This window comes from Hyla sarda, chromosome 3 (assembly GCF_029499605.1).
Source record: "Hyla sarda isolate aHylSar1 chromosome 3, aHylSar1.hap1, whole genome shotgun sequence".
NCBI classification, from domain to species: domain Eukaryota; kingdom Metazoa; phylum Chordata; class Amphibia; order Anura; family Hylidae; genus Hyla; species Hyla sarda.
Window position 1 is genome coordinate 270284428 of NC_079191.1, and position 27237 is coordinate 270311664.

The following is a 27237-nucleotide window of genomic DNA, read 5'->3' on the forward strand; positions in this document are numbered from 1 at the left end:
GTATAAAATAATGGGGGATGTTAAAATCAGGGAGTGAGGCGCTTCAGTATAAAGGAATGGGAAAAGCATTTAGGACAAGTAACAGAGAAGGAATGGAGGGGGATTTGTGAATAGAATTTGAACACCATTAAAAATAGTTCACATAGGATTACACAATTTTTTATAACACATAGGTTATTTTATACGCCACAACTTCTGGGAAAAATAGACAAATCTAAAAGATATACAGTATTTTTCGCCCTATAGGACGCAACTTCATATAAGACTCACCCAATTTTAAAGGTGCAAAATCTAGAAAAAAAAAGATTCTGCACCCAACAGTGAACTTCAACCTGCGGACCTCGGGATGTTGCAAAACTACAACTCCCAGCATGCCCGGACAGCCAACGGCTGTCCGGCCATGCTGGGAGTTGTAGTTTTGCAACATCTTGGAGGTCCGCAGGTTGAAGACCACTGGATAGGAGGTAGTACTCGCGTTTCCCCGCCGCTCCGGACCCGTCACCGCTGCCCTGGATATCGCTCCATCACTGTCGCCGCGTCCCTGGGGTGTCCCTGACACTTCGGACGTCTTCTTCCCGGGATCCACGCTCTCCGTCGCCATCATCACGTCGCTACGCACGCCGCTCCTATTGGATGACGGGATGGCGTGCACGACGACGTGATGACGTTGAAGGTGAGCGCCGCCATGCAGGGGATCCCGGCACGGAGCAGACACCGAGGAGGCAGGTAAGATCCCTCCCGGTGTCCTGTAAGCTGTTCGGGACGCCGCGATTTCACCGCGGCGGTCCCGAACAGTCCTACTTTCACTTCAGACGCGGCGGTCAGCTTTGATCGCCGTGTCTGAAGGGTTAATACAGGGCATCACCGCGATCGGTGATGTCCTGTATTTGCTGCGGGTCCCGGCCGTTGATGGCCGCAGGGACCGACCCGATTGGTGTGTATTCGCCGTATAAGACGCACCAACTTTTCCCCCCAGTTTTTATATGGCAAAAAATACGGTAAGTGCCCAAGATGCGAGGGCAAAGGAAGTTTTTTTTCCATATGTATTACGACTGTCCGATGCTTAAGGAATTTTGGTTGAAGGTGATAAGGATGACGGAGGGAGGGCTAGAGTTGGAGGAAGGAGGTAAATTGGAAGGGCGGAATGAAGAAGGATGAATAAGATTTTAAGAGGGAAAGTGCAATTTGTAACCAGACTATTGGTAGCAAGAAATTGGATGTCCAAAGAAATCCCAAACATTGATGAATTCAATGCTACAGTATGTAACATGATGAATTTTGAGTTTTGTCGGGCAGCCAAGACCGAATGTTTGTCAAAATGCCATGCAATTTGGGATAAGTGTATTAACCTCTTCAGGACACAGGGCGTATGGATACGCCCTGCATTCCGAGTCCTTAAGAACACAGAGCGTATCCATACGCCCGTGGGAAATCTGGTCCCCACCGCTAGCCGGTTGGGGACCGGAGCCGAATGCCTGCTGAAATCGTTCAGCAGGCATCACGGCATATCGTCCAGGGGGGTCATTATGTCCCCCCATGTCGGCGATGGCCGCAGATCGCTGGGCAATTAAGCCCAGCGATCTGCGGTGGATTCCGGGTCAATCGGGTCTCCAGTGAGCCAGCAGGGGTGAGGTGGCACTGGTGCCACCTCACGATCGCCCTGATTCGTCGGCCGGTTTACCGGCCGAACAATAAGGGCACCTGCTGCGGGTGTCACTCCCGCAACCCACTCCGCCCCTCTTCCGGGATCGGGGCCCCAGGAGCGGCGGCGGCGAGGGACTGACCTGGGGAGCAGCAGTTGGAGCTGAGTGACAGCCTCCTGCTGTTGCTTAGCGACAGCTCCCAGCATGCAAAAAGGGCATGCTGGGAGCTGTAGTTATGCAACAGCAGGAGGCAGACCACCACAACTCCCAGCATTCCCTTATGGGCATGCTGGGACTTATAGTTTTGCAACAGCTGGAGGCACATTTTTTCTATGGAAAAGTGTACCTTCAGCTGTTGTATAACTACATCTCCCAGCTTGCACAAACAGCTAAAGTGCATGCTGGGAGTTGTAGTGGTGCATTTGCTGGTTGCATAACTAAAACTCCCAGCATGCCCGTTGGCTGTCAGTGACTGCTTAGAGTTGTAGTTTTGCAACAGCTGAAGGCACACTGGTTGTGTAACTCAGTTTTTTTACCTAACTCAGTGTTTCACGACCGGTGTGCCTCCAGCTGTTGCAAACTACAACTCCCAGCATGCACCGTACATGCTGGGAGTTGTAGTTTTGCAACAGCTGGAGGTTGTGAAACACTGAGTTAGGTCACAAACTCAGTGATACATAACCAGTGTGCCTACAGCTGTTGCAAAACTAAAACTCAGCATGTACAGTCTGTCAGTGCATGCTGGGAGTTGTAGTTTTGCAACAGCTGGATGTTCCCACCCAATGTGAACGTACAGGGTACACTCACATGGGCGGAGGTTTACAGTAAGTATCCGGCTGCCAGCGAGAAACTACTGTGAACCCCTGCCCATGCGACTGTAGCCTAAAAACACTACACTACACTACACTACACTAACACAAAATAAAATAAAAAGTAAAAAACACTACGTATACACATTCCCCTGCACAGCCCCCCTCCCCAATAAAAATGAAAAACGTCTGGTACGCCACTGTTTCCTAAACGGAGCCTCCAGCTGTTGCAAAACAACTACTCCCAGTATTACCAGACAGCCACTGACTGTCCAGGCATGCTGGGAGTTTTACAACAGCTGGAGGCACCCTGTTTGGGAATCACTGGTGTAGAATACCCCTATGTCCACCCCTATGCAAGTCCCTAATTTAGGCCTCAAATGGGCATGGCGCTCTCACTTTGGAGCCCTGTCATATTTCAAGGCAACAGTTTAGGGTCACATATGGGGTATCGCCGTTCTCGGGAGAAATTGGGCTTCAAATTTTGGGGGGAATTCTCTGCTTTTACCCTTTTTAAAAATGTAACATTTTTGGCAAAACAAGCATTTTAGGTAAAATTATTATTTTTTTTACATATGCAAAAGTCGTGAAACACTTGTGGGGTATAAAGGTTCACTTAACCCCTTGTTACGTTCCCCGAGGGGTCTAGTTTCCAAAATGGTATGCCATGTGTTTTTTTTTTTTTTTTTTGCTGTCCTGGCACCATAGGGGCTTCCTAAATGCAGCATGCCCCCAGAGCAAAATTTGCTTCCAAAAAGCCAAATGTGACTACTCCTCTTCTGAGACCTGTAGTGCGCCAGCAGAGCACTTTTCACCCCCATATAGGGTGTTTTCTGAATCGGGAGAAATTGGGCTTCAAATTTTGGGGGGTATTTTCTGCTATTACCCTTTCTAAAAATGTAAACTTTTTGGGAAAACAAGCATTTTAGGTCAAATTTATTTAATTTTTTTACATTTGCAAAAGTCATGAAACACCTGTGGGGTATTAAGGCTCACTTTATCCCATGTTACATTCCCCAAGGGGTCTAGTTTCCAAAATGGTATGCCATGTGTTTTTTTTTTTTTTTTTTTTTGCTGTTTTGACACCCTAGGGGCTTCCTAAAGGTGACATGCCCCCCAAAAACCATTTCAGAAAAATGTTCTCTCCAAAATCCCCTTGTCGCTCCTTCCCTTCTGAGCCCTCTACTGCGCCCGCCGAATACTTTACATAGACATATGAGGTATGTGCTTACTCGAGAGAAATTGGGCTACAAATACAAGTAAAAATGTTCTCCTTTTACCACTTGCAAAAATAAAAAAATTGGGTCTACAAGAACATGCGAGTGTAAAAAATGAAGATTTTGAATTCTCTCCTTCACTTTGCTGCTATTCCTGTGAAACACCTAAAGGGTTAAAACACTGACTGAATGTAATTTTGAATACTTTGGGGGGTGTAGTTTTTATAATGGGGTCATTTATGGGGTATTTCTAATATGAAGACCCTTTAAATCCACAACAAACCTGAACTGGTCCCTGAAAAATATCGAGTTTGAACATTTTGTGAAAAATTGGAAAATTGCTGCTGAACTTTGAAGCAATCTGATGTCTTCCAAAAGTAAAAACTCATCAATTTTATGATGCAAACATAAAGTAGACATATTGTATATGTGAATAAAATTTTTTTTTATTTGGAATATCCATTTTCCTTGTAAGCAGAAAGCTTCAAAGTTAGAAAAATGCAACATTTTCAATTTTTTCATAAAATTTTGGGATTTTTCACCAAGAAAGGATGCAAGTTACCAAAAAACTTTACTACTATGTTAAAGTAGAATATGTCATGAAAAAACATTCTCGGAATCAGAATGATAACTAAAAGCATTCCAGAGTTATTAATGTTTAAAGTGACAGTGGTCAGATGTGCAAAAAACGCTCTGGTCTTTAAGGCCAAAATGAGCTTGGTCCTTAAGGGGTTAAAGGTATGACGGAGAAAGAGAGATTGGGGTTAGTAGAGAGTCGTAGATTATAAAAAAAATTTTTTATTTATTTATTCATAAATTATTAATATTAGTTATTTTTTGTATAGATATATGGTGCTCTTTTCATTTCTTTTCACCCAACGAGTGGGGGAGGAGAGAGGAGGGAATATTGAAATTAGTGATAAGAATAGATGCGGGTGTTGTGGGTCGGACAGGGCACTGGAACCAGATTTGAGAAGTATATGGGGGGGGGGGGGTTTGAAAATTTTGTAATATTGACAATAAGTGAAGAAAATGGAAGTGTAATTTTATGAAGAATGTACAACTTCTTGGAAATCTAATAATAATAAAAAAAAATGTATGATCGCAGGGGTCCCACCGCTGTGGACCCCCGTGCTCTTGGTGCAGCCCCCGGCATTCTGTGCCGGGCGCTGCCTCTGAGACGGGGACGTGATGTCACACCATGCCCCCCTAGTGACGTCACGCCACGCCCTCTAGTGACGTCACACCATGCCTCCCCCATTTATGTCTATGGGAGGGTGTGTGGCTGTGACGTCCCTGTCTCGGAGTCAGCACCCGGCACAGAATGCCAGGGGCTGCACCAAGATCGCGAGGGTCCCCAGCAGCGGGACCCCTGCGATTATACAACTTATCCCCTATCCTTTAAGATGTATAAAGCAGGAATACCCCTTTAAAACTTATTTTTGCTATTGCATTTGCTATTGGGTTAATAAAAAATCTTTCTAATGTACTTTGTTTAAAAAAAAAAAATTAGTTTTCTGTTTTATTTGTGTTTAAAAAAAGCTGCCACTTGGTGTCTCCCTACTTGTCCAGAGCACATATCCCCCCCCCCCCCCCCCCCCCATCTCTTGCACAGACTTTTGACTCCTGTTGGCCTGGCAGATGTCCAAAATCAGGGATTTTGTATTCATTATTATTTTTGTCAGTTTCAAGTTCTTTTGGGGAGCATTGTGGGTTTTTCTGTCTTTAACGTAAGGGTACCAACAATTTTGTCCACATCTGGGACAAAGAATTTGTACATGCTAAAAATGTGCTATGTAAATAATGTCTATAAAAGTGATCGTGCACTTCCATTAAAGTGTAAAGATGAAGTTCAGCATGGCTAAGGCTTACAGATTGGGATTACTGGAGATGAATGAAATGTATGATTAACAGGTTCTCACATTATGACACATTTGCCCTTTTATAGTGATAGTGCTTCTTGACACTTAGATGTCTTCAGGCACCAAATATAATATTGACTAAGTATACATATACTGCACGATATTCGTTTCTAATCTTTTTACGCCCTGACATGGAAATTTAGGCTAATGTAGTGATCTGTAAGGTTCTTTGAACAGTCATGTTCAATCACTTCTGTGGCTGCTCACAGCTCATTGGTAAAGGAGCATTGTAAACGTATGTTCTTATTAGTGTTTCTTTGGCGTAGTGGTGTAGTGTGGGTGGCCAACACCTATGCAAGGCCATATATTGTGCCACCCCAGCCTGGCATGAGAATGTAAGATTGGCAATGCATACATTGTATGCATTTCTGCTTACACCAGGGGCAGTGTAACCAATCTGAAGAATACCAATAAGGCTGAGATATACTTACAACTTAACTTTTACTTATAACATAAAAATATGTAAACACAAAGCCAACAATCCTAATACAAAACTCCTAATAAAAAGAGTACTCCTATTCTCGATGTGTGGAAAAAGGGAGAGGGATATTAGACATAATTGTAACAATAATAAAAATAAGAATTGGTGGCCAACCTCCCTAGCCAGTGGCATATGCAGGATTTTTCAAAGATAGAAGTTTAAAAAATAATATAATACCTTCACACCAGGATCAAAAAATTACTACTGCAGTAACAAAATATTACAATCATATTGTTATTTAATAAAAACCACTACAGTATTCACAGCCCAATATCGAGAATAATACCACTATAAAAGGGACAAATAATATTACCGCACAAAGACCGCTACAATTACCACCACATAGTGACTGGCTAATACTGTTAGTAATAAATAACATACACAGACCAATTTTCTTACCATAAAGTGGTGATCTATAAACCCTCTGCAGACCATGTAAGTTATTACCATATAGTTACAGTGGGGCAAAAAAGTATTTAGTCAGTCACCAATTGTGCAATTAAAAAGATGAGAGAGGCCTGTAATTTTTATCATAGGTATACCTCAACTATGAGAGACATAATGAGAAAAAAAAATACATAAAATTCACATTGTCTGATTTTTAAAGAATTTTTTTTGCAAATTATGGTGGAAAATAAGTATTTGGTTAATAACAAGAGTTCATCTCAATACTTTGTTATATACCCTTTGTTGGCAATGACAGAGGTCAAACATTTTCTTTAAGTCTTTACAAGGTTTTCACACACTGTTGCTGGTATTTTGGCCCATTCCTCCATGCAGATCTCTTCTAGAGCAGTGATGTTTTGGGGCTGGCGCTGAGCAACACAGACTTTCAACTCCTGCCAAAGGTTTTCTATGGGGTTGAGATCTGGAGACTGGCTAGGCCACTCCAGAATCTTGAAATCTGACCATATGACATTCTTCCAATCCTCTTCTGGATCATCCAAATGTTCTCTAGCAAACCTCAGATGGGCCCGAACATGGATACTGGATTAAATGGTTACTCGGCTCCCCAGGACCGGAACAATGAGTTCCGAACGCTGTGTGGGGGCTTCCTTGTTCACACCCGCTGCCTGATGACGTCACGGCCTGCCCCCTCAATGAAAGTCTAAGGGAAGGGGGCTCTACTGCCGTCACACCCCCTCCCATAGACTTGCATTGATGGGGCGGGACGTGACATCAAACGATAGGGCGTGACATCACGACGGGGCGGGCGTGAACACTGAAGCCCGCACACAGTGTTCGGAACTAAATGTTCCGGTGGCTGGGTAGCGGAGTAACCCTTTAAGCAGGGGGACACGTCTGGCACTGCATGATTTGAGTCCCTGGTGGCGTAGTGTGTTACTGATGGTAGCCTTTGTTACTTTGATCCCAGCTCTCTGCAGGTCATTCACTAGGTCCCACCCGTGTGGTTCTGGGATTTTTGCTCACCGCCTTGTGATCATTTTGACACCACGGGGTGAGATCTTGCGTGGAGCCCCAGATCGAGGGAGATTATCAGTGGTCTTGTATGTCTTCCATATTCTAATAATTGCTCCCAGAGTTGATTCAAACAGGTGCCATTAATACAGGTAACGAGTGGAGGACAGGGGAGACTCTTAAAGAAAAAGTTACAGGTCCGTGACAGCCAGAAATCTTGCTTGTTTGTAGGTGACCAAATACGTACATTCCACCATAATTTGAAAATAAATTCTTTAAAAATCAGACAATGTGATTTTATGGATTTTTTTTCTCATTATGTCTCTCATAGTTGAGGTATACCTATGATGAAAATTACAGGCCTCTCTCATCTTTTTAAGTGGGAGAACGTGCACAATTGGTGACTAAATACTTTTTTGCCCCACTGTATATCTAGTAACTCACAGAAAACATATACTTGGAGTTGTTTTTTTCCCTTTTCTTCTGTTTCTGGCCCAGATTGCCATGATGATTTCTTCCTACCATGACTTGTCTTTGCAGAGTCTGCCAGACAAACATGTTAGGCTTGCACTTTTCCAGCACATTCCCCACCATTTCTCCACTCATAACATCCTAACATGCCTTTCTAAATAATGCTGTCCTGTATAATAAGAGTGAGTAGGTATGTGAAAATTGGGTGGGGGCAGGAAAGTGGGAGACCCCCCCCCCTTTGATTAGGTGGATGCCCCCAGTAGGTAGCTAACCACACCTCCCCATACACACACGCACACTCAAAATGTCCCTATTAGGGTGGTTATCCCCCCCCCAAAAAAAAAAAAAAAAGTAATTAGGTAATCCCCCCCCCCCCCTTCCTAGAATGCCCAGGAGGTAGGTATATTTGCCCTGTCAGACTTTGTGCCCCTGAGGACAGGTTGTCAGGTGATGTTTTGGTCCTCTCAGATCAGCCTTAGTTACCATTTATCTATCTGATTCCTTTTAATGTTCTTCCCCATCACCGATGATGTTCTCCCTCGTCACAGATGATGTTCTCCCCCATCACAATTGATCTTCTCCCCCCCGTCACAGATGATGTTCTTCCCATCAAAGATGATGTTCTCCCCCGTCACAGATGATGTTCTTCCCATCACAGATGATGTTCTCCCCCGTCACAGATGATGTTTTTCCCCATCACAGTGTTAGTCTGACTGACTGAATTGGTTTTATTTCCCTCCTCTCAGTAAAATGACACAACATCCAGTATTGAAATGGTTTAAAAAAATTTAAACTTCTCGCTCTGCATTTTTTTTTTATTTCAATTTTTCTGTTATCATTTGTATCCTTTATAATAAGCTTTGCATATTTTCATGTCAGTATTTTTTTTTTTTGCTTGTAGTGGGATCCTTCCATTGGGAAGTCTTTGTGCACCTTCATAGGTCATGAAAATATTGTGTACAGCACAATCTGGTCACCTCATATAGCAGGCTGTTTTGCATCTGCCTCAGGTAAGCTGAGGTCTGCATCAGTAAAGCTAGGTTTACACTGTGTTTCGTGTTTACATTCAATGTACTTTTTATACTTATTTTGTAAGAGTTGCATTTACACCATGTTTGCAAGATCTGGCTGTCGGTTGGGAAATTTTAAAACCGGGTGCTCATGTATCCCAGCCGGACTGGCGCCGAATCTCATTCATTTAAATGCGATATTGACTCTGGTCAGCTAATTTTTGCCCCGTATCCAGTTTTGTGGCCAGACTAAATACCATGGTATGCTACGAGAGCCCCCTTGGTTTTCAAATTTCCAAGCCAGATGCGGATGCCGGATTTCGCATACGTGGTGTGAATGCACCCTTATACTACTATGCTGCAATGTAGACAATTGAATGTTTCTGTTTGTTTACATTTCACTGCTTTCTGTTTTGTTAATTTTGTATGGAGTAAAACACATTGATGCATGGCTATGAAATTTAGGTTCTTTCTGCTTATAAACGATTGTCCTTTCCCATCGCTGTGTATGAATTCATGTGTCCACCAGGTGGTGGTCTTATAGTTTTAAATGAAGATATTTTCATTCCGTACAACACACTCTTGTGTCAATTTGCTGACTGTTAAATATGTACTATATGACTTGCTCTGGTTTTTAACAAGATAATAATTTTAGTGTTTGTGTGTTCATTTAATATTTGTTGGTCTTTTATTGCTAATCTGAAGGAAGCGTTATTATGTATAAAGTGAAAAATAAATAGGATCATCTGAAAAGTGTAACCTGAAAAGGATATGGCACTAGGGGTTAGGAGGACTGAAAAGAAAATTGGGGTTTTCCCCACACAAATAGTATTTTTTGGTTGCGCCATACATTTTATGGTAAAATGAGTGATGTCATTACAAAGTACAATTGGTTGCGCTCTCATATTGATCTGTGGATGGAAATATGAAAGAGTTATGATTTTAAGAAGTTTGCAGAGGGAAAAATGAAACTTCAGAAAAAAAAAATGGACTGTGTCCTTAAATGGCCATCTTATTAAAACTACGTTTTGCTTTTGCACTCCTTATGGTAAATAAAAAATATTTCTAATATACTTTGTTTAAAAATAATGAAGTTTTCTATGTTTTATTTGTGCTTAAAAAAAGCTCAAGAGCACATTTTCCCCATCTCATACACAGACTTTGGACCAAAGCCCAAACACAGAACGTGCAGCCTGGAGTGCTGAGGGGTGTGTGTCCGACCAACAGCATATGGCAGTTAAGTGTGAGAGGAGCTATGATTGGATGAGACTGGACACCCCCCCTCAGCACTCCAGGCTGCACTTCCTGTGTTTGGGCTTCGGTCCAAAGTCTGTGTATGAGATGGGAGAAAATGTGCTCTTGAGCTTTATTAAGCACAAATAAAACAGAAAACTGATTGACAGCGGCTGTCTCTGGCCCAGGCGCTGGTGGCGGTGCGGGGGGTGGGGCATTATCGAATTATCGGCAAGGTAATTTCCGATGCCGATAATGTCCAAAATCGTGAATATCGGACGATAATATTGGCCAAACCGATAATCGGTCGATCCCTAGTATATACATATGCATTTATTAAAGGAGTAGTCCAGTGGTGATTCAGTGGTGAGCAACTTATCCCCTATCCTAAGGATAGGGGATAAGTTGCAGATCGCGGGGGGTCCGACCCCTGGGGCCCCCCGCGATCTCCTGTACGGAGCCCCGACAGCCCGCTGGAAGGGGGCGTGTCGACCTCCGCACGAGGCGGCGGCCGACACGCCCCCTCAATACAACTCTATGGCAGAGCCGAAGCGCTGCCTTCGGCAATCTCCGGCTCTGCCATTGAGATGTATTGAGGGGGCGTGTTGGCCGCCGCCTCGTGCGGGGGTCGACACCCGCTATCTCAGCGGAGAGCCGGGGCCCCGTACAGAGAGATCGCAGGGGGCCCCAGCGGTCGGACCCCCCGCGATCTCAAACTTATCCCCTATCCTTAGGATAGGGGATAAGTTTTTCACCACTGGACTACCCCTTTAAACTCACTTATTTTGTGTTAACATTTCATATTGAGCTTTTACAAGGGGAGATTAGGTTCTTTTCCACTTGTCGATAATCTAGAATATTTAGTAATCTTGCATCCATCAGGTCCGTTCATTTAAATTAAATGTTTATATTAAAGTAGCACAGTACCATATTGTTGCTGGGCACAGTGTTTACATAATACACTAATGGACAGCTTAGATTGATAGTTCTGCTACTCTATTTTCCTCATCTATAAAGGAGCAGAACATTGAATGTATTATGTCAATGGCCCTTAATTTAATTAAGCATAAGAGCGCTCTTCTCACCATAGACACAGAAACTGGTGAAAAGGTCCCCACCATGAACTGTGCTTTTATCTCGATGGCGTGGCTAATAATAAACAAGACTGGATGATAATGTGGTACTTTCCGTAGAACTGACAATGTATCGCATGAACACACATGGAGCAGGCGTGCTGCCATCCAGACAAGATCTCTTTGTAGTGCTTGGGGACTAATTGGATGTAATCCCTAATTTAACTTGTCCGTTTCTAGGTTACTGATCTTTATGGCTTTCTAAGGTACAAACCACTGTGACACAGTCCCAGCATATTGTAATTAATAGATAATTGTTACTTTTGTTTAAGGCAACAATAATGCTTCAGTGATTTTGTAGAGAAATATAGTTTGCTTTTTATAAATGGGACTTGGTGCTTGCTTTGTGTTAGATGTTTTGTTTTGTTAACACCAAGATTATTTTATATTTTTGTCTCTTCCCGCCATGATGAAAACAGTATTCATAGTTTCCCTGTACCACTCTGTAAAGCTATATAGAGGTCCATCACAGGTCAGACATGATATAGTAAGCAAAGGGGAACTCCGGTGAAAAACAAAATGTTTTAAATCAACTGGTGCCAGAAAGTTAAACAGATTTGTAAATGACTTTTATTTCAAAATCTTAACCATTCCAATACTTATCAGCTGTTGAATGTTCCAGAGAAAGTTGAGTAGTTCTTTCCAGTCTGACCACAGTGCTCTCTGCTGACACCTCTGTCCATGTCAGGAGCTATCCAGAGCAGGAGCGAATCCCCATTGCAAACCTCTCCTGCTCTGGACAGTGTCTGACATGGACAGAAGTGTCAGCAGAGAGCTCTGTGATCAGACTGAAAAGAACTACACAACTTTCTTTGTAATATAATATTCATTAGGTTGCACTATAATATGAACATGGTGGAACTTTCTAGAGCAAAAGCTTAGGGTAACAAACAGCACAACTGGCTCCCATAATTAGATGAACCTAATAAAATAAAGCTTCACAAACCAAAAATCAACCCTCCAGCTTCTCCTACATACTATTTCCCCTTTAAGCCATTTCCACTTGATCCACACTGGTCAACCCACCAGGTACAATTAGGCCTCTGGACACTTATTTCCACACATAGCCAAAGCAAGCCACCTGCCTTAGCCCTTGGTCCTTCCAGGTGAGGGTCTAGTTCCCAGCAACCCAGCTTTGGCATCCTAAAGCCTGACCGCTTAGCAGGCTGATATTATGAGGAAGCTGCATTTGTGAATACCTCAAAATAAAAGAGCATAGTAACTATGGACTATGTTTACTCCATTTAACCCAATATGACAGGAACGTAGCAGTATAGGTCATTATACGTTTTTGCTAGTATGCCGACATTTACCCCGCGTACTTCACTTTAACATTGTGAACCCTGTTTCGATTCCTCATTATTTTCAGGATATCTTTTTGCTGTTCATGTTACTACTGGACATAAATGATCAGCAGCCAGGGACTTGCTGGTAATGGCAGACATCTGTGATCACGCTGATGCCTGCCAATAACCCTTCAGATGCCGTAATCACGGCATCTGAAGTATGTTGTGGAGTGATCGGAAATCGCGGTGGTCCGATTAGTAAGAATGGTCACTGGAGCACTACCTACCAGTTCCCGGCCAGCTCCAGCAATCTTCTTCTCTGGTCTGCCTTCTAGCAGACCAGAGAAGGAGATCACAGATCTGTGTTATCTGTGATTACAGATCACAGATAACAATGTCCATGTATAGCACTGATCAGTATTGGCAATCCGAAGATTGCAATAAATAGTCCCCTGTGGGGACAAAAAAAAGTGTTTAAAAAAAAAATGTTTTAGTAAAAGTGAATAAATCTCTCCTCAATATAAAATACAATTCCTCTCTTTCCCATAAAAAAAAAAGAAAAATAAATCAACATACTTGATATTGCTGCGTGTGGAAATGTACAATCTATTAAAATATTATTTCTCTATCGGCTCCATTGGGGGACACAGACTCTGGGTATATGCTGCTGTCTCTAGGAGGTTGACACTATGGTAACCAAAAAGTCGGCTCCTCCCAGCAGGATATACCCGCCTCCAGGCCACTGAGCAATTCAGTTTTTGCTTAGTGTCTTAAGGAGGTGGACATAGTCTGGTTTTCTCCAGACCAAGTCTCATATTTTTTATTTTATTAGGTTTAGGGAATGTATTAGTTCTTTATTCCTTTTTATTTCTGTTTTCAGGTGGGGACTCAGTAACGCAATGTTCACTGTTTCCCCATTGCGAGAGGTGGCAGGCATCTTGGATGTACTGTTAACCCCCTCTCGCCAACGGTCAGCGCTTGGGGTTGTACCTCATGGGTCCGGGTCCCCCTACCTCCCTGTTCGCTTCGCTATGAGCTTGGCTTGCCGCAGGTGAAAATGCTGACTGAAGACTACAGTCTAAAGACTTCTTTAGGTAAGTTCTTCAGCATAGGTGAGTATCTTTTTCTCCCTAGGTCTTGCAACAGCTGGAGACCCTCTGTTTTTTTCTGGCCCTATCCTACAGGGGCTGGACTGGCCGGGGGATACTATTCCCTGCAGGGGGAGTAATTTTTTATTATATGGGGGGCAGTGGAGCTTGATTCAGTGTTTTTGTATATACGGGCACTTTATTATTAGGTGTGTGTGCTTCTGTACATGCCACAGGCTGCGGGCGGCTTACGCCTTTTACTTTCACTTCAGCAGCTGCGGCTGCTGACGGCACTTCGCCCGCTCTGTTCCCGGGCGCACAGGACTCGCTACAGGCGGCGTGTGCGCTCGGGGGTCGGAGCGGGCGCCATTACAAGAGTCCCGCAGTATATCTTTTCGGCCCGGCGGACATTAGCCCCGCCCATCTGGCGGCATAAGCGCCTCGGCAGCGCGAAAAGGGCCACCAATCAGTGCTGTGCGCGCGTTGGGGCCGTGCAGGGGCCAATCACAGAGCTCCTGGCCCTGACCCGGCCTCTTCCTCCTATTGGCTGGCGTTTTTTTCACTCTCCCTCAGCACGGTGCAGAGTTTTCCTCACAGCAGCTGCCTCGGGACACAGACTCTGGGTGAGACTGTTCATTTTCTTAACTATGTCCGTGCCCAGAACTGTTCCTCCCTCCAAGCAGATTCCGGGTATATTAGTTACCCATTACGCTTGTAGTAGCTGCTCTGCAAAAATGTCAGGTTCTGCTGAACCCACTTGTCCTGCCTGCTCCACTGCTCCCCCAGACCCCCCTGCTATTTCTAACCCAGGTGCCCCTTCAGACCCAGTGGGTTCTGCCGCCCCTCCAGCCTGGGTTTCCTCCCTCTCCCAGTCTATATCAGACTTGGCACAGGTCTCCCGTTCTGTGGTGACTGCCTTGGAGAGGGCTAACCTTCACCGGCCCTCTAGAAGGTCCCGTTCCCCTTCACCTTACACTTCGCATAAGCGTAATAGGGGTGCCTCCTCTGACTCTTCCCAGGAGTCTACTGGTAGGCATGGGCGTTCCTCTCGCAGGTCTCGCCCGACCACTGCTTCAGGCCACACGCGTCACTCTCCTAGTGGACGTTCCCTTGGTCGCCACTCTGGCTCCCCTGAACCTCGTACCAGGTCGGAGTCCCACTTACCGTAAAATCTCTTTCTCGAAGGATCCATTGGGGGACACAGCTCCCGCCCCTTTTCTGGGGTTTCCTTTTCGGTTATTTGTCCGAGGGAGTGTTTGGTTATTGTTCTTCGGGTTCTCGGACAGTTCATGATTTTTTTCCTTTGATCTGTCGGTCTCCTCCTATTGCTCTGAGACTAAACTGAATTGCTCAGTGGCCTGGAGGCGGGTATATCCTGCTGGGAGGAGCCGACTTTTTGGTTACCATAGTGTCAACCTCCTAGAGACAGCAGCATATACCCAGAGTCTGTGTCCCCCAATGGATCCTTCGAGAAAGAGATTTTACGGTAAGTCTAAAAAATCTCCTTATTAATGATTCTGTATGGCGAATGATGTAAATGTAGACAATACTAAAGTCTAAAATTGCTGATTTTCAGGCTATATCACACACCAGAAAATAAAAGTAATAAAAAAATCACACATACGCAATCATACCAATGACTACAGATTACTGCGCAAAAATGAACCCTCATACAGCCCCGTATAAAGAGAACATGTCAGAAAAAATAGCGAGTTTCACCACCATAAATAATACATTTTTGGTTGCATTGTAGATTTGATGGTAAAATGTCAAAATGTGTCATTACAAAGTTTAATTAGTCACGCAAAAAACAAGCCCTCATATGGGTTTGTAGATGGAAAAAGAAAAGAGTTATGGCTCTTCCGTGAGTTGAATTCCGCTCAGTGAACAGTACCATCAGTGTGAATGGGTCTACCGCGAGACCTGTTCACACTGCGGAATTTCAGCGGTGGACTATGTTCATTCTTTGTGCGGCATTCTGCGAGTACTGCATAGCCATCAATGGTGACGGCGAAGTGCCCCGCGGTCCTATCGCTGAAGTATTTTCCGCAGTGTGAACATACCCTTAGAAGGCGAAGAGGAAAAAACGAAAACGGAAAAATTTCCTGTGTCTGCAAGGTAGTTGTTATTGGACTGACCTAAATAATTAAGTTAATGTGTTTGAAAGTAAAGTAATACTTCTTTTGGTTTTGTAGTATATTTTACAGTAAAAGGAAGGATGTACAATCAGTGGGGTAACAATAAATTTTTTGAGGAGGCCCCTAAGCTCCTCCCCCACAAGGTATGTCACGCCCATGCCAATATACCCCACCCATCACAAATTACTCCGCCCATACTGATATGTACTGCCATAGGCATTTTCTATGGACTTATGAAGAGCATCTGTAGGTAATTCTTACATTTGTTTTTGCCCCCGAGCAGCAGCGAAGCGGCACACAATTCTCGGTAAGGGGCCCACGAGCGGCAGCGCAGTGCAGCGCCAGCGGCACACACAGGGCCGTCTTTAATTTTGATTGGACCCTGGGCAAGCAATTTTTTTTGGGCCCCCCTGTCCCCCACCTCCATCCCACACACACTCGGGATCAGTAATGTAATGTATGTACACAGTGACCTCACCTGCAGAATAGTGAGTACAGCTCTGGAGTATAATACAGGATATAACTCAGTACATAAGTAATGTCAAGTGACCCTACAATCATCGCAATAGTGACATCTTATACAATGTGTGGCACCCATTGTGCAAAATCTAACTATTGCGATAAATGAAGTCTCACTTTACATTACTTATGGTGGAAGCAGCAGGTCACTCACCTAGTCTCCTAAGGAAACTTTTACATTCGACTGTTGTGAGGCTCCTCAGGTTCTGTTATATGAATGGCGGCTCTGGAGTATAATACAGGATATAACTCAGGATCAGTACCGGATAAGTAATGTAATGTATGTACACAGTGACCTCACCAGCAGAATAGTGAGTACAGCTCTGGAGTATAATACAGGATATAACTCAGGATCAGTACAGGATAAGTAATGTAATGTATATCCACAGTGACCCCACCAGCAGAATAGTGAGTACAGCTCTGGAGTATAATACAGGATATAACTCAGGATCAGTACTGGATAAGTAATGTAATGTATATCCACAGTGACCCCACCAGCAGAATAGTGAGTACAGCTCTGGAGTATAATACAGGATATAACTCAGGATCAGTACAGGATCAGTAATGTATGTACACAGTGACCTCACCAGCAGAATAGTGAGTACAGCTCTGGAGTATAATACAGGATATAACTCAGCATCAGTACAGGATACGTATGGGGGGAGGGGATTATCAGATTATACATGTGAGGGGAGGATAATAATGATTATTATAATCCTCCCCTCACATATATGTAACATCTCCCCCTCACATGTATAATCTGATAATCCCCTCCTCACATTGATAATCCCCTAACATATATAATATCATACTCAGATTATATGTGAAGGGATAATCAATGTGAGGAGGGGGTTATCAGATTATACATGTGAGGGGGAGATGTTACATATATGTGAGGGGAGGATTATAATAATCATTATTATCCTCCCCTCACATGCATAATTTCCTCCCTTCTTACATTATATAATAAATCCCCCCCACCCCCACATTATATAATAAATCCCCCCCACCCCCCACACACACACTATATAATAAATCCCCCCCCCCACACACACTATATAATAAATACCCCCAACACACACACACACACACACACACACTATATAATAAATCCCCCCCCCCCAACACACACACGCACACTATATAATTAATACCCCCAACACACACTCACACACACACACACACTATATAATAATATCCTGCTGCGGCCTGGATCCTGGAAGCGGCCGTGTGGGGACTGAGAGGAGGAGCGGGAGACTCTCTTTGCTCCGCTCCTCTCTATGATGCCACCCGTGACGTCGCATATCACGTCACGTGACCATCTCCCAGACAGCCATTGCGGTACTGGCTGCCTGGGGATGAGTGACGGCTGCGGTGAACATGAAAAGGTAGCAAAAGGGGGAAAAGGGGCAAGCTGCTTTTTGGCCCCCAGGAATTACAGGGCCCGGGGCAGCTGCCCCTTTTGCCCCGCGTTAAAGACGGGCCTGGGCACACAATTCTTTCATGGGGCCGGGGCTAAGGGGCCCCAGCCTAGACGGGACCCCCCCTACGCCACTGTGTACAATTGGTCCGACAAAAACCAAGCCACTCATATAGCTGTTTAGATGTAAAAATAAAAATTATAACTCTTAGAAGGAAAGGAAGAAAATATAAAAATGGAAATTTTCTTGGTCACTAAGGGGTTACTAGGGTTATTTTAGATTCTAAAAAGATAGCTGCTTTTATCCAGAAACAGCGCCACACCTGTCTTCTGGTTGTAAGTGGTGTTATAACTAGGCTTTTTCTAATTGCAGATAAATACTTTTAAAACAAGAAACGTTTGTATAATATACTTTTACTGATTTGTTTAACTTTCTGCAATTATTTATTTATTTTTTTTGCACTTTGTACCTATTGCTTAATTGATTTCTCCACCTTTGTGACATTTGTTTGTTAATACCGGTTTATTCTTGAACCTATTGTAATTAAAAAATGAACTGCTAGTTTTGAGGGGTCTTTTTTCATTCATAGACTGATGTCACAGGCAATTTCAGAGCTGATAAGATAAGCCAGGAGCCAGAGAGGATGTGTTTCAGCAGTAGAGGACCTGATCAATGTCTAGCTAACAAAGAAACTCCGGTCATCTGGAAAATGCGATTAAAGAAATGAAATAAATAACAGGGACCTGATGCCTGAAAAGGATTCTGTGAGTCATTGTGCTGTTCTAGCAGAATCCCACTTTACTACCGGGAAATCAAAGTGCCAGAAAGAAGAGAACATACAATTTTTTGAACCCAGCTTCCGTGTTCATTTCCTCAGTCACTGTATATGAGCATCATGCATTATGCATAAGACATTTAAAACATTTGCTTCCAATATATGACATATTCATCTTATCCATATTTTTCGGAGCCGTAATGATATTTTAAAATTAGTTATATTGTAGGCATAAAATACATGAAATATTGTACAGTTAAAAGTACTGTCTCAGAATGTAGATAATAGTAAAGGGTGTAGTTGTTCTTATAAACAGCACTACTGTTGTCCATAATGTGTTTTTGGGGCTACAAATCACATCATTAGCAAACACAACCCATAGACTTTTACTAATCCAGGACAACCACTGAGTTTTATATTGTCCATCATTAGTACCATATTTTTCAGCGTATACGACGACTGGGCGTATAAGACGACCCCCAAGTTTTACAGTTAAAATACAGAGTTTGGGATATACTCGCCGTATAAGATTACCCCTCTACCGTGATATGGTACCTTACCATTGTTCCCCCACACTAGGTTTTCAGCATAGTTCCCCCACACTAGGTTGTCAGCATAGTTCCCCCACATTAGGTTGTCAGCATAGTTCCCCCACATTAGGTTGTCAGCATAGTTCCCCCACATTAGGTTGTCAGCATTGTTCCCCCACATTAGGTTGTCAGCATAGTTCCCCCACATTAGGTTGGCAGTATTGTTCCCCCCACATTAGGTTGTAGTTCGCCCACATTAGGTTGGCAGTATAGTTCCCCCCACATTAGGTTGTAGTTCCCCCACATTAGGTAGGCAGTGGACCCCACAGACATACAGCCTTCAACCATATACAGTGTATGGCTGAAGGCTGTATGTCTGTGTACTGTGTCTGTGTCTGTTTAGTACTAAGGAAACATATACCAAAAATACATTAGAACGTTTTCAATATCAGCTAAAAGAACGTAAGCACATTCAATTTGTGAGAGATTTACAGGAATTTAGAGAGAACAGGGCCTATAGTGTCCTTTCTAGGAACTCGAATTATCGAGATACAGAAACGGACATCTCCTCATCTGATACCGAAACTGGTGAAAACGATAGAACCGGATCACGAGGCAGACGTGGACGAGGAAATTATTACCCGAGACGCGGAAGGGGTCCATCTAGAGGTAGGGGTGACACAAATCGGAAACCATATTCAGAATGGCCAAACGAAAATTCATCTGGTTCGGCATCTTCTGGCTTACCGCCCTCTGGCCCCTCTCCTTTTTTAGGGGGGGATCAGAGAGAACCCTACAGGGACCCTTATCCAACAAGGGTCAGAGAAACCCGCAAATAGATGGGGATGAAGGAGTATTACAGGTGATTAATCTTTCCAAACATATCTTGACACAGGCGCAAGTGGGGGTCCTTGGTCGTGGTCTTTCATTTGTACCTACAGTGGCCTTTGATAGATTTAATTGGACCAAGGACCTCCATTTGTTTTCAAGAAAATTAAAATGGCATAAGTTTCATAAGATCCGAGATAGAAAGCAGTGCCAAGAACTTGGCATTGGCTTGAATGAACTCCCGGCGGTAAGAGACCTAGCGTCCTTAATTGATGATAACTCTAGGAATCAGGGGGAAGGACCTTTCACCACATGTAGATTACAAAATAAATCCTTCCCACCTATTGGAGAGGCTTCCTGTATAGATGTCTTCCTGGAATTGATAACGAAAGAAATTAGAACAATGGAAATTCCCTCTTTGTCTGCATCTAGACTTAACTTTACTTATGAAGAACGTAGAGCGATACAACAGCTCCAAAAAAATGAAGAGCTGATAGTCAAAGCAGCAGACAAAGGGGGTAACATAGTGGTTCTTGATCGACCACAATATGTCAACATGTGTAATAAATTGCTTAATGATAGATTCACATATGAAATTTTACCTGGTGATCCGACTGTCCCATATAAAAAAGAGCTTCAGTCAATTGTGCTTCGAGCAAGGTCGAGTAAGCTTATAAACGATCAGGAATATGAATTTCTACTCCCAAAAAATCCCATCATTCCCACCTTCTATGCCCTGCCCAAGGTCCACAAAGGGGTTTCTCCCCTAAAGGGACGACCAATAGTGGCAGGGATAGGAGGTGTTGCTCAAAATGTTGGAATCTACATTGATAAGATCCTTAGAGAATTTGTACAGGCCCTCCCATCATATACGAGAGACACTACAGACCTTCTTCAGAAATTAGAAGGGATAACAGTTGAAACTGATACCCTATTAACGAGTATTGACGTTGAGGCATTGTACTCATCCATACCGCATGAGATAGGATTAAGAGCGGTAGCCTACTTTTTGGCATTTAGAGGTAATCAGTTTAGAGCACATAACGACCTGATTCTCGAATTGTTGCATTTTGTACTTACACATAATTATTTTTTGTTTAATGGCAATTTTTTCCACCAGCTCAGAGGGACCGCTATGGGGAGCCCTTGTGCCCCCAGCTATGCGAATCTCACTCTGGGCTGGTGGGAGGCCACCCAAGTTTTTGTTGAGTCTCGGGAACAATTCAGTGAGCGAGCCCTTTTATGGGCTCGCTTCATTGATGATATATTCATACTGTGGCAGGGGACTATGGAACAGTTTGAGGAGTTTTTAAAATCTCTCAATATCAACACTATAGGCTTACTCTTTACATATGAGTGTAATTCATCGTTTTTACCGTTTCTTGACATTTTGATTCAAAAAAACAGTGACGGGAGTCTTCGGACGACTGTATACAGAAAATCGACTGCTACAAATTCACTCCTGAGGTGGGAGAGCTGCCACCCGGGACCCCTAAAAAGGGGTATCCCGAGGGGGCAGTATCTCCGCCTCAGGAGGAATTGTTCAGAAAGGGGAGACTTTGTTCGGGAGGCACAGGACCTGAGGAGGCGATTTATAAATAGAGGCTACCCACAGTATGCCTTACGATCAGCTTATCAATATGCTTTAAAAACTCCCAGAGATTCACTTTTTATACCAAAGAATCGTGACACTATGACACCCACTATGCGAATAATAGCAACATTTGATAATGGAGCATCACAAATGCGCGAGATCTTGAAAAAATATTGGGGGATTCTTCAGATGGACCCGGACTTGAGAGATGTTATCCCAGAATCCCCCCAAATCACCTTTAGAAGGGGTCGAAATATAGGAGATATGGTGACTCACAGCCATCTCACTCCTGTGGCATCGGGTCATGTGACTTGGCTTGATAGAATCCCCAAACCCATAGGAAATTATCCGTGTGGACATTGTAAAGCCTGCCCTTATATATGTAAAACTAAAAATTTTAGATGTGAAGCCACAAGAAAACAATACATCATTACAGACTTCATAAATTGCAGTACCAAAGGCATTATTTACATGGCAGTATGTCCCTGTTCTAAAAAATACATAGGCAAGACCTTCCGTGAATTCAAGAAACGCATTCTTGAGCATATGGGGGATGTTAGACATGATCGTGATACTTCTCTGGCCCGTCACATGAACCAATGCCACAGGGATTGTCAATATAACATCCAATTTTTGGGACTTGAAAAAGTAAAACCACCTATAAGAGGAGGAAATTTTGATCAGATGTTGTTACGCAAAGAATGTAGATGGATTTATGAATTAGGAACTATGGCCCCAGAAGGCCTGAACGACCAACTCAGTTATGCATGCTTCCTATGAATACTGCTCTCTCACCCCCCTCCCCCTCTATTGGTGACTTTGGCTAGGTAGTTAGAGGAGGCCTTAGTGAGCCTCTTGAGTTAGCATCACCAAAATTGAATTATCTAGGGATATTGACTAGGCCAAGTAGGAGGTACGAGAGCGGGACCGCCCTTCTAAGGGCGACAATTCTGCCTAGGGTTAGGGGCTACAGCTAGAACAGGGTCAGTTCAGGTTCCTTAGGGCCACATTAACCACCCCAACACTATTTATTAGGGCATCCCCCCTAGAAATAGGGGGTGGGAGAGCCGTCTGTTTAAGGAAACCATTGGTTTCTTTAGATAACCTGGTCTATTCAGATTAACATAGTGCAAATGGTCGTCCTCCTTGGGTCCTGACCCTCTGATAGCATATCCCCTCCTACCTGAGCATTTCCTTCATATATTCATACACTATATATATGATGTATTATATTATATGTATGGTTGCATATATGTGAGGTGTGGGGAAAACATTTATCCTTAATGAGAACGAGTGGTGGTAGCGTAACTTACCTTTAGGGACCTAGTATCTGTCTCACTAAGTAATGGGTACCTCATGCTGCACCCCCGTCTTTGGGGATTTTTGTTGTTTCCCCCCCCCCCTCCTCATAAACCTTATTATCATATGCAAAATAATCATTACCTATTTATTGCTCTACTTACAGTATCATATCTATATCCTCTGTTGTGCATTCTAACATTTAGTCAGGTTCTTTTAAGTATATCTTCATTTATAAACAAGCGAATTGCCCCTTAAATATACACTGCTTCCGTGACTACGGACGCCGCTGTCAGATTCAGCAACGCCCTCTGTAGTCGTCAGAGAGGGCGTTGCGTAATGACGCGGCGCCGGCCGGAAACAGGATATGACGACAGACGCCGGCATGGTCTCAGTGAGCGCTAAGCAGCCGTCAGAGACAGACGGCTCCCCGCCAACGCGGGTTTAGTGCGCTCATCTGAGAACCACTAACCGGACGTGTGGCTACAGGAGTGTGAGTATGATAGCTGGTGCGATGCGCACTGCTTGTATTGCAGGTACTAGCATCTCCCATATTGATTGGGACCTTGTATCTTCATTATAGGTATCCGGGCAAACACTTGGAAACTGTGAATATGTGTCTTTTCTCTAGGTATTTATATTGATACTATGAATGGCCAGTAACTATGGAATACGGATGGCACATTGAAATCTTTTTCTATGTTTATGCTTTACTTACAGGTTGCCCTGAAGGATGACTGACCTCCTGTTATGATAAGCCACACTATGGCAATAGGGATTTACACTATATATCGGGTGTTTCCCTATTGGATGAGCTAAAATAATTAAGGGATATACACTGTGTATCGGGTGTTTCCCTATGAATCAAACTATTTCGTTTTATACTCTATTGATATTCTGTCATATAGCAGTATTACTATCTATTGCATACTGTATACATTTCCCCTGAGGAAGCCACGTAGTGGCAGAAACGCGTTGGGTGGTCTTTGGCAATAGTTATGCTTCTCCTTTATCGTAAATCCACATTACGTGTGGTAACTGCTATCTGTGTTGCTTTACTATTTGGGCACTTATTCTTTATCACAAGGTGTGGTGCATTTTAGAGTATTATATTAAAAGCTATGTTTTATAAGGTTTTTCCCCCTCTCAACATCGAGAATTAGGTATTTCGAGTTGATTCTTTGATGTCTGTGTACTGCCCCACTTCAGTGCTCCGGACAGTAGGTCCTGGGACCTGAGGAGCGGTGGTCGTTGCACCTAAGATGACATGCTGGTAATTTACCATGCTCGCTGCTCCGATCTGCTCTGCTGTGCTGTTGCTATGGGCGTCAGTGACATCCTTGCTTGCGCTACCTCCCTACGTTTTTAAAGTTAAAGGAGTAGTCCAGCGGTCTCCTAAGGATAGGTGATAAGTTGCAGATCTCGGGGGGTTCGACCACTGGGGCCCCAAGCGATCTCCTGTACGGGGCCCCGACAGCCCGCGGGAAGGGGGCGTGTCGACCACCGCACGAAGCGGCGGCCAACACGCCCCCTCAATACAACTCTATGGCAGAGCTGGAGCGCTGCCTTCGGCAATCTCCGGCTCTGCCATAGCGATGTATTGAGGGGAACGTTTTTCATCACTGGACTACCCCTTTAATGCAGGGCCACAGAAAGGTAACTGGAACATCCTTGTGTCGCCAAAAGATCTTTCGGGACACAGGGATGTCCCGAATGTGACAGGGGAAGTTAATCTCGGCCGGGACGCTAATCCATATCCCGGGTGTCCCGGCCAACTGCAGCATCCGGCGTAAATGGCGACCCCCGACGCTTGAGAACATTTTACGGGGTTAAAAAGTTGTCTTATACGCTGGAAAATATGGTAGTTCTGGTTGTCAATATGTGACTGTGGTTTGTAAGGTGTTTTTAAGGCTCTCCTGGTTTTTATGGGGGCACTGATCCTAATAAAGGCCCCCAGGTGTGCCTAGACAATGTGCCTACCCAGCATTGCCCCTGGAAGGGCCAAGTAGATTACCTGTTAGCATCACCCTGACTAATTACATTCATAGTTGATATTATATAAGCAATCAGAATATAAAACAATAACAAAATAATAAAAGTTTAAAAGTTGAATAACATTAAATAAAAATATAAAAAAAATATTGCCTTCTTAGCCTTTTTTTCCCACCCTTTAAACTCTGTAAAAAGTACAATTAAACTGGACCTGTTAGCAGGAAAATGGAGGTGTAAAGAAGCCTATGGCTATATAGGGCTAGTCATCATGATTTCGGACATAATTTGCATCTTTTTCATAGTCCTTTCCAGCGGTGAAATAATAAAAGCCTGTTTTGTTGATGATCTTGTTGATATGTAAATTAGGCTCAAGGGCCCAGGAGGCATTCTTCAGCATGGCAAGAGCCCAGGGTTAGCTGGCCCATATCCTCTTATTTATCGCCTTTGTGCCAGCTTCCATACACCTACGCACTTTTGGGCATGGAGGTAGGGAATAAGAGGAGGTGGGCTGGCTAACCCTGGGCTCTTGCTGAATATTTTCCTATTTGTTTTTGAATTTAATAAAACACATCATTTAGTTTATTGAGTAGTAAAACACTGTTTTATTGGTGTTTTATGGCTCAAAAAGGGCAAACTATCTATTTATGAACGTGGCCTTAGAGTGCAGTCCATAACATTGATCTTTTCTCACTGCACTGTGGATGTGGCAGATTTATCATTAAAAATACACCAGAGCTCTGGCATAACTTGTCCCAAGAAAGTGTCTTACATGGCATTCACCTCATTTATTTTGCCTCGTCCAAAAAGTTGTAGCCTAAATGTACCAAAAATGTTGTCAATATTTTGGTGCATGGTTCCATTAATGACTAAACAGTGTTAGTCACGGTAAGTAAACTATTAACTGTAAGCAAACTAATGACTAAACAGTGTAAAGTTGGGACAGATTTATCAAAGAGCCTAAGCCACTGAAAAATCTGGCACAGGTGAAGACTGTCAGAAAAATTAGACTGTTTTAGTAAATTACAGTAAAAGATTTGGTTGTCTTTGTCTATATTTGAGACTAACTGCGGTTCATTTACTTCATCTTGTGCCTGTACATTGATTGCCGCATTTAATAAAGGGGTTATCCAGGAAAAAAAAATTTTTTATATATCAACTGGCTCCAGAAAGTTAAACAGATTTGTAAATTACATCTATTAAAAAATCTTAATCCTTTCAGTACTTATGAGCTTCTGAAGTTAAGTTAGTTCTTTTATGTCTAAGTCCTCTCTGACATCTGTCTTGGGAAACGCCCAGTTTAGAAGCAAATCCCCATAGTAAACCTCTTCTAAACTGGGCGTTTCCCGAGACAGGTGTCATCAGAGAGCACTTAGACAGAAAAGAACAACCTTAACTTCAGAAGCTCATAAGTACTGAAAGGATTAAGATTTTTTAATAGAAGTAATTTACAAATCTGTTTAACTTTCTGGAGTCAGTTGATATATATAAAAAAAGTTTTTTCCTGGAATACCCTTGCTGCATGAGTGTGATTGTTACTCTCAGGAGCCCACCCAGTCGATTATAGGACTTTGATGCCCTATGTAAAACTGCATGCGTTACTGTTGTTAGCTTATTGGAGTTAGAGTGCAAAAAAATATAGCAAAAATCTGGAAGAAGATTGAAGGGGTATGGGACACTGCAGAAGAGTAAGAAGAAGGGCCTGCTTATGTTTGCATATTCCAAGCACTGCATGTGCAAATGGAGAACAATACAGAAATGGAACAAGGCATCTGCAAAATAGTATTGTCTTAGACTGTGTACAAAATATTTGTAATGTGAGAGTGTAATGTGCTATTTTGTTTTTCTTTTCAATTTGTTTAAATATGGTTTGATAAAATTAATATACGCAGACATTTGAAAACCGTTTAATCCAACTTTATAGTGTTGTTTCTCCATTTACTTCTTAAACCCCTTAACGACCTGCTCCATATATATATACGTCCTGAGTCTTCTGCTCTGATCTGCCTTCCCGCAGACCTGTGTCCTATACATAGCACTGAACAGCATTAGCAATCGAATGGTTGCTATAAATAGTCCCCTATGGGGACTATAAGAGTGTAAAAATAAAAGTAAAAAATTAAAAAAATAACGGAAAAAAAAATTTGAAATCCCCCTCCCCCAATAAAAACGTAAATTGTCCCATTTTCCCTATTTTACCCCCAAAAAGTGTAAAAAAAATATTTTATATACATATTTGGTATCGCCACGTGCGTAAATATCCGAACTATTAAAATAAAATGTAAATGATCCCGTACGGTGAACGGCATGAACGTAAAATAAAAAAAAAAGTCCAAAATAGCTGCTTTTTTTATAACATTTTATTCCCAAAAAAATTTATAAAAAATGTCATAAAAATTTTGTATAAGCAAACATGGTATTAATAAAATGTA

The 27237-nt window shown here is 43.0% G+C and overlaps 1 protein-coding gene across 5 annotated transcripts in view; it reads left to right on the top strand.

Moving 5' to 3' along the window:
* Positions 1 to 27237, top strand: part of PEX7 (peroxisomal biogenesis factor 7) — a 257673-nt gene that overhangs the window by 68782 nt on the left and 161654 nt on the right. For all 5 annotated transcript variants that reach the window (XR_008891365.1, XM_056566642.1, XM_056566644.1 and 2 more), the window contains one exon: positions 8864 to 8972. Coding sequence is in view for 4 of the 5 variants with exons in the window: in XM_056566642.1 (XP_056422617.1) it covers positions 8864 to 8972 (109 nt within the window). In the remaining variant the exon portion in view is untranslated. The remainder of the gene's footprint in view (positions 1 to 8863; positions 8973 to 27237) is intronic.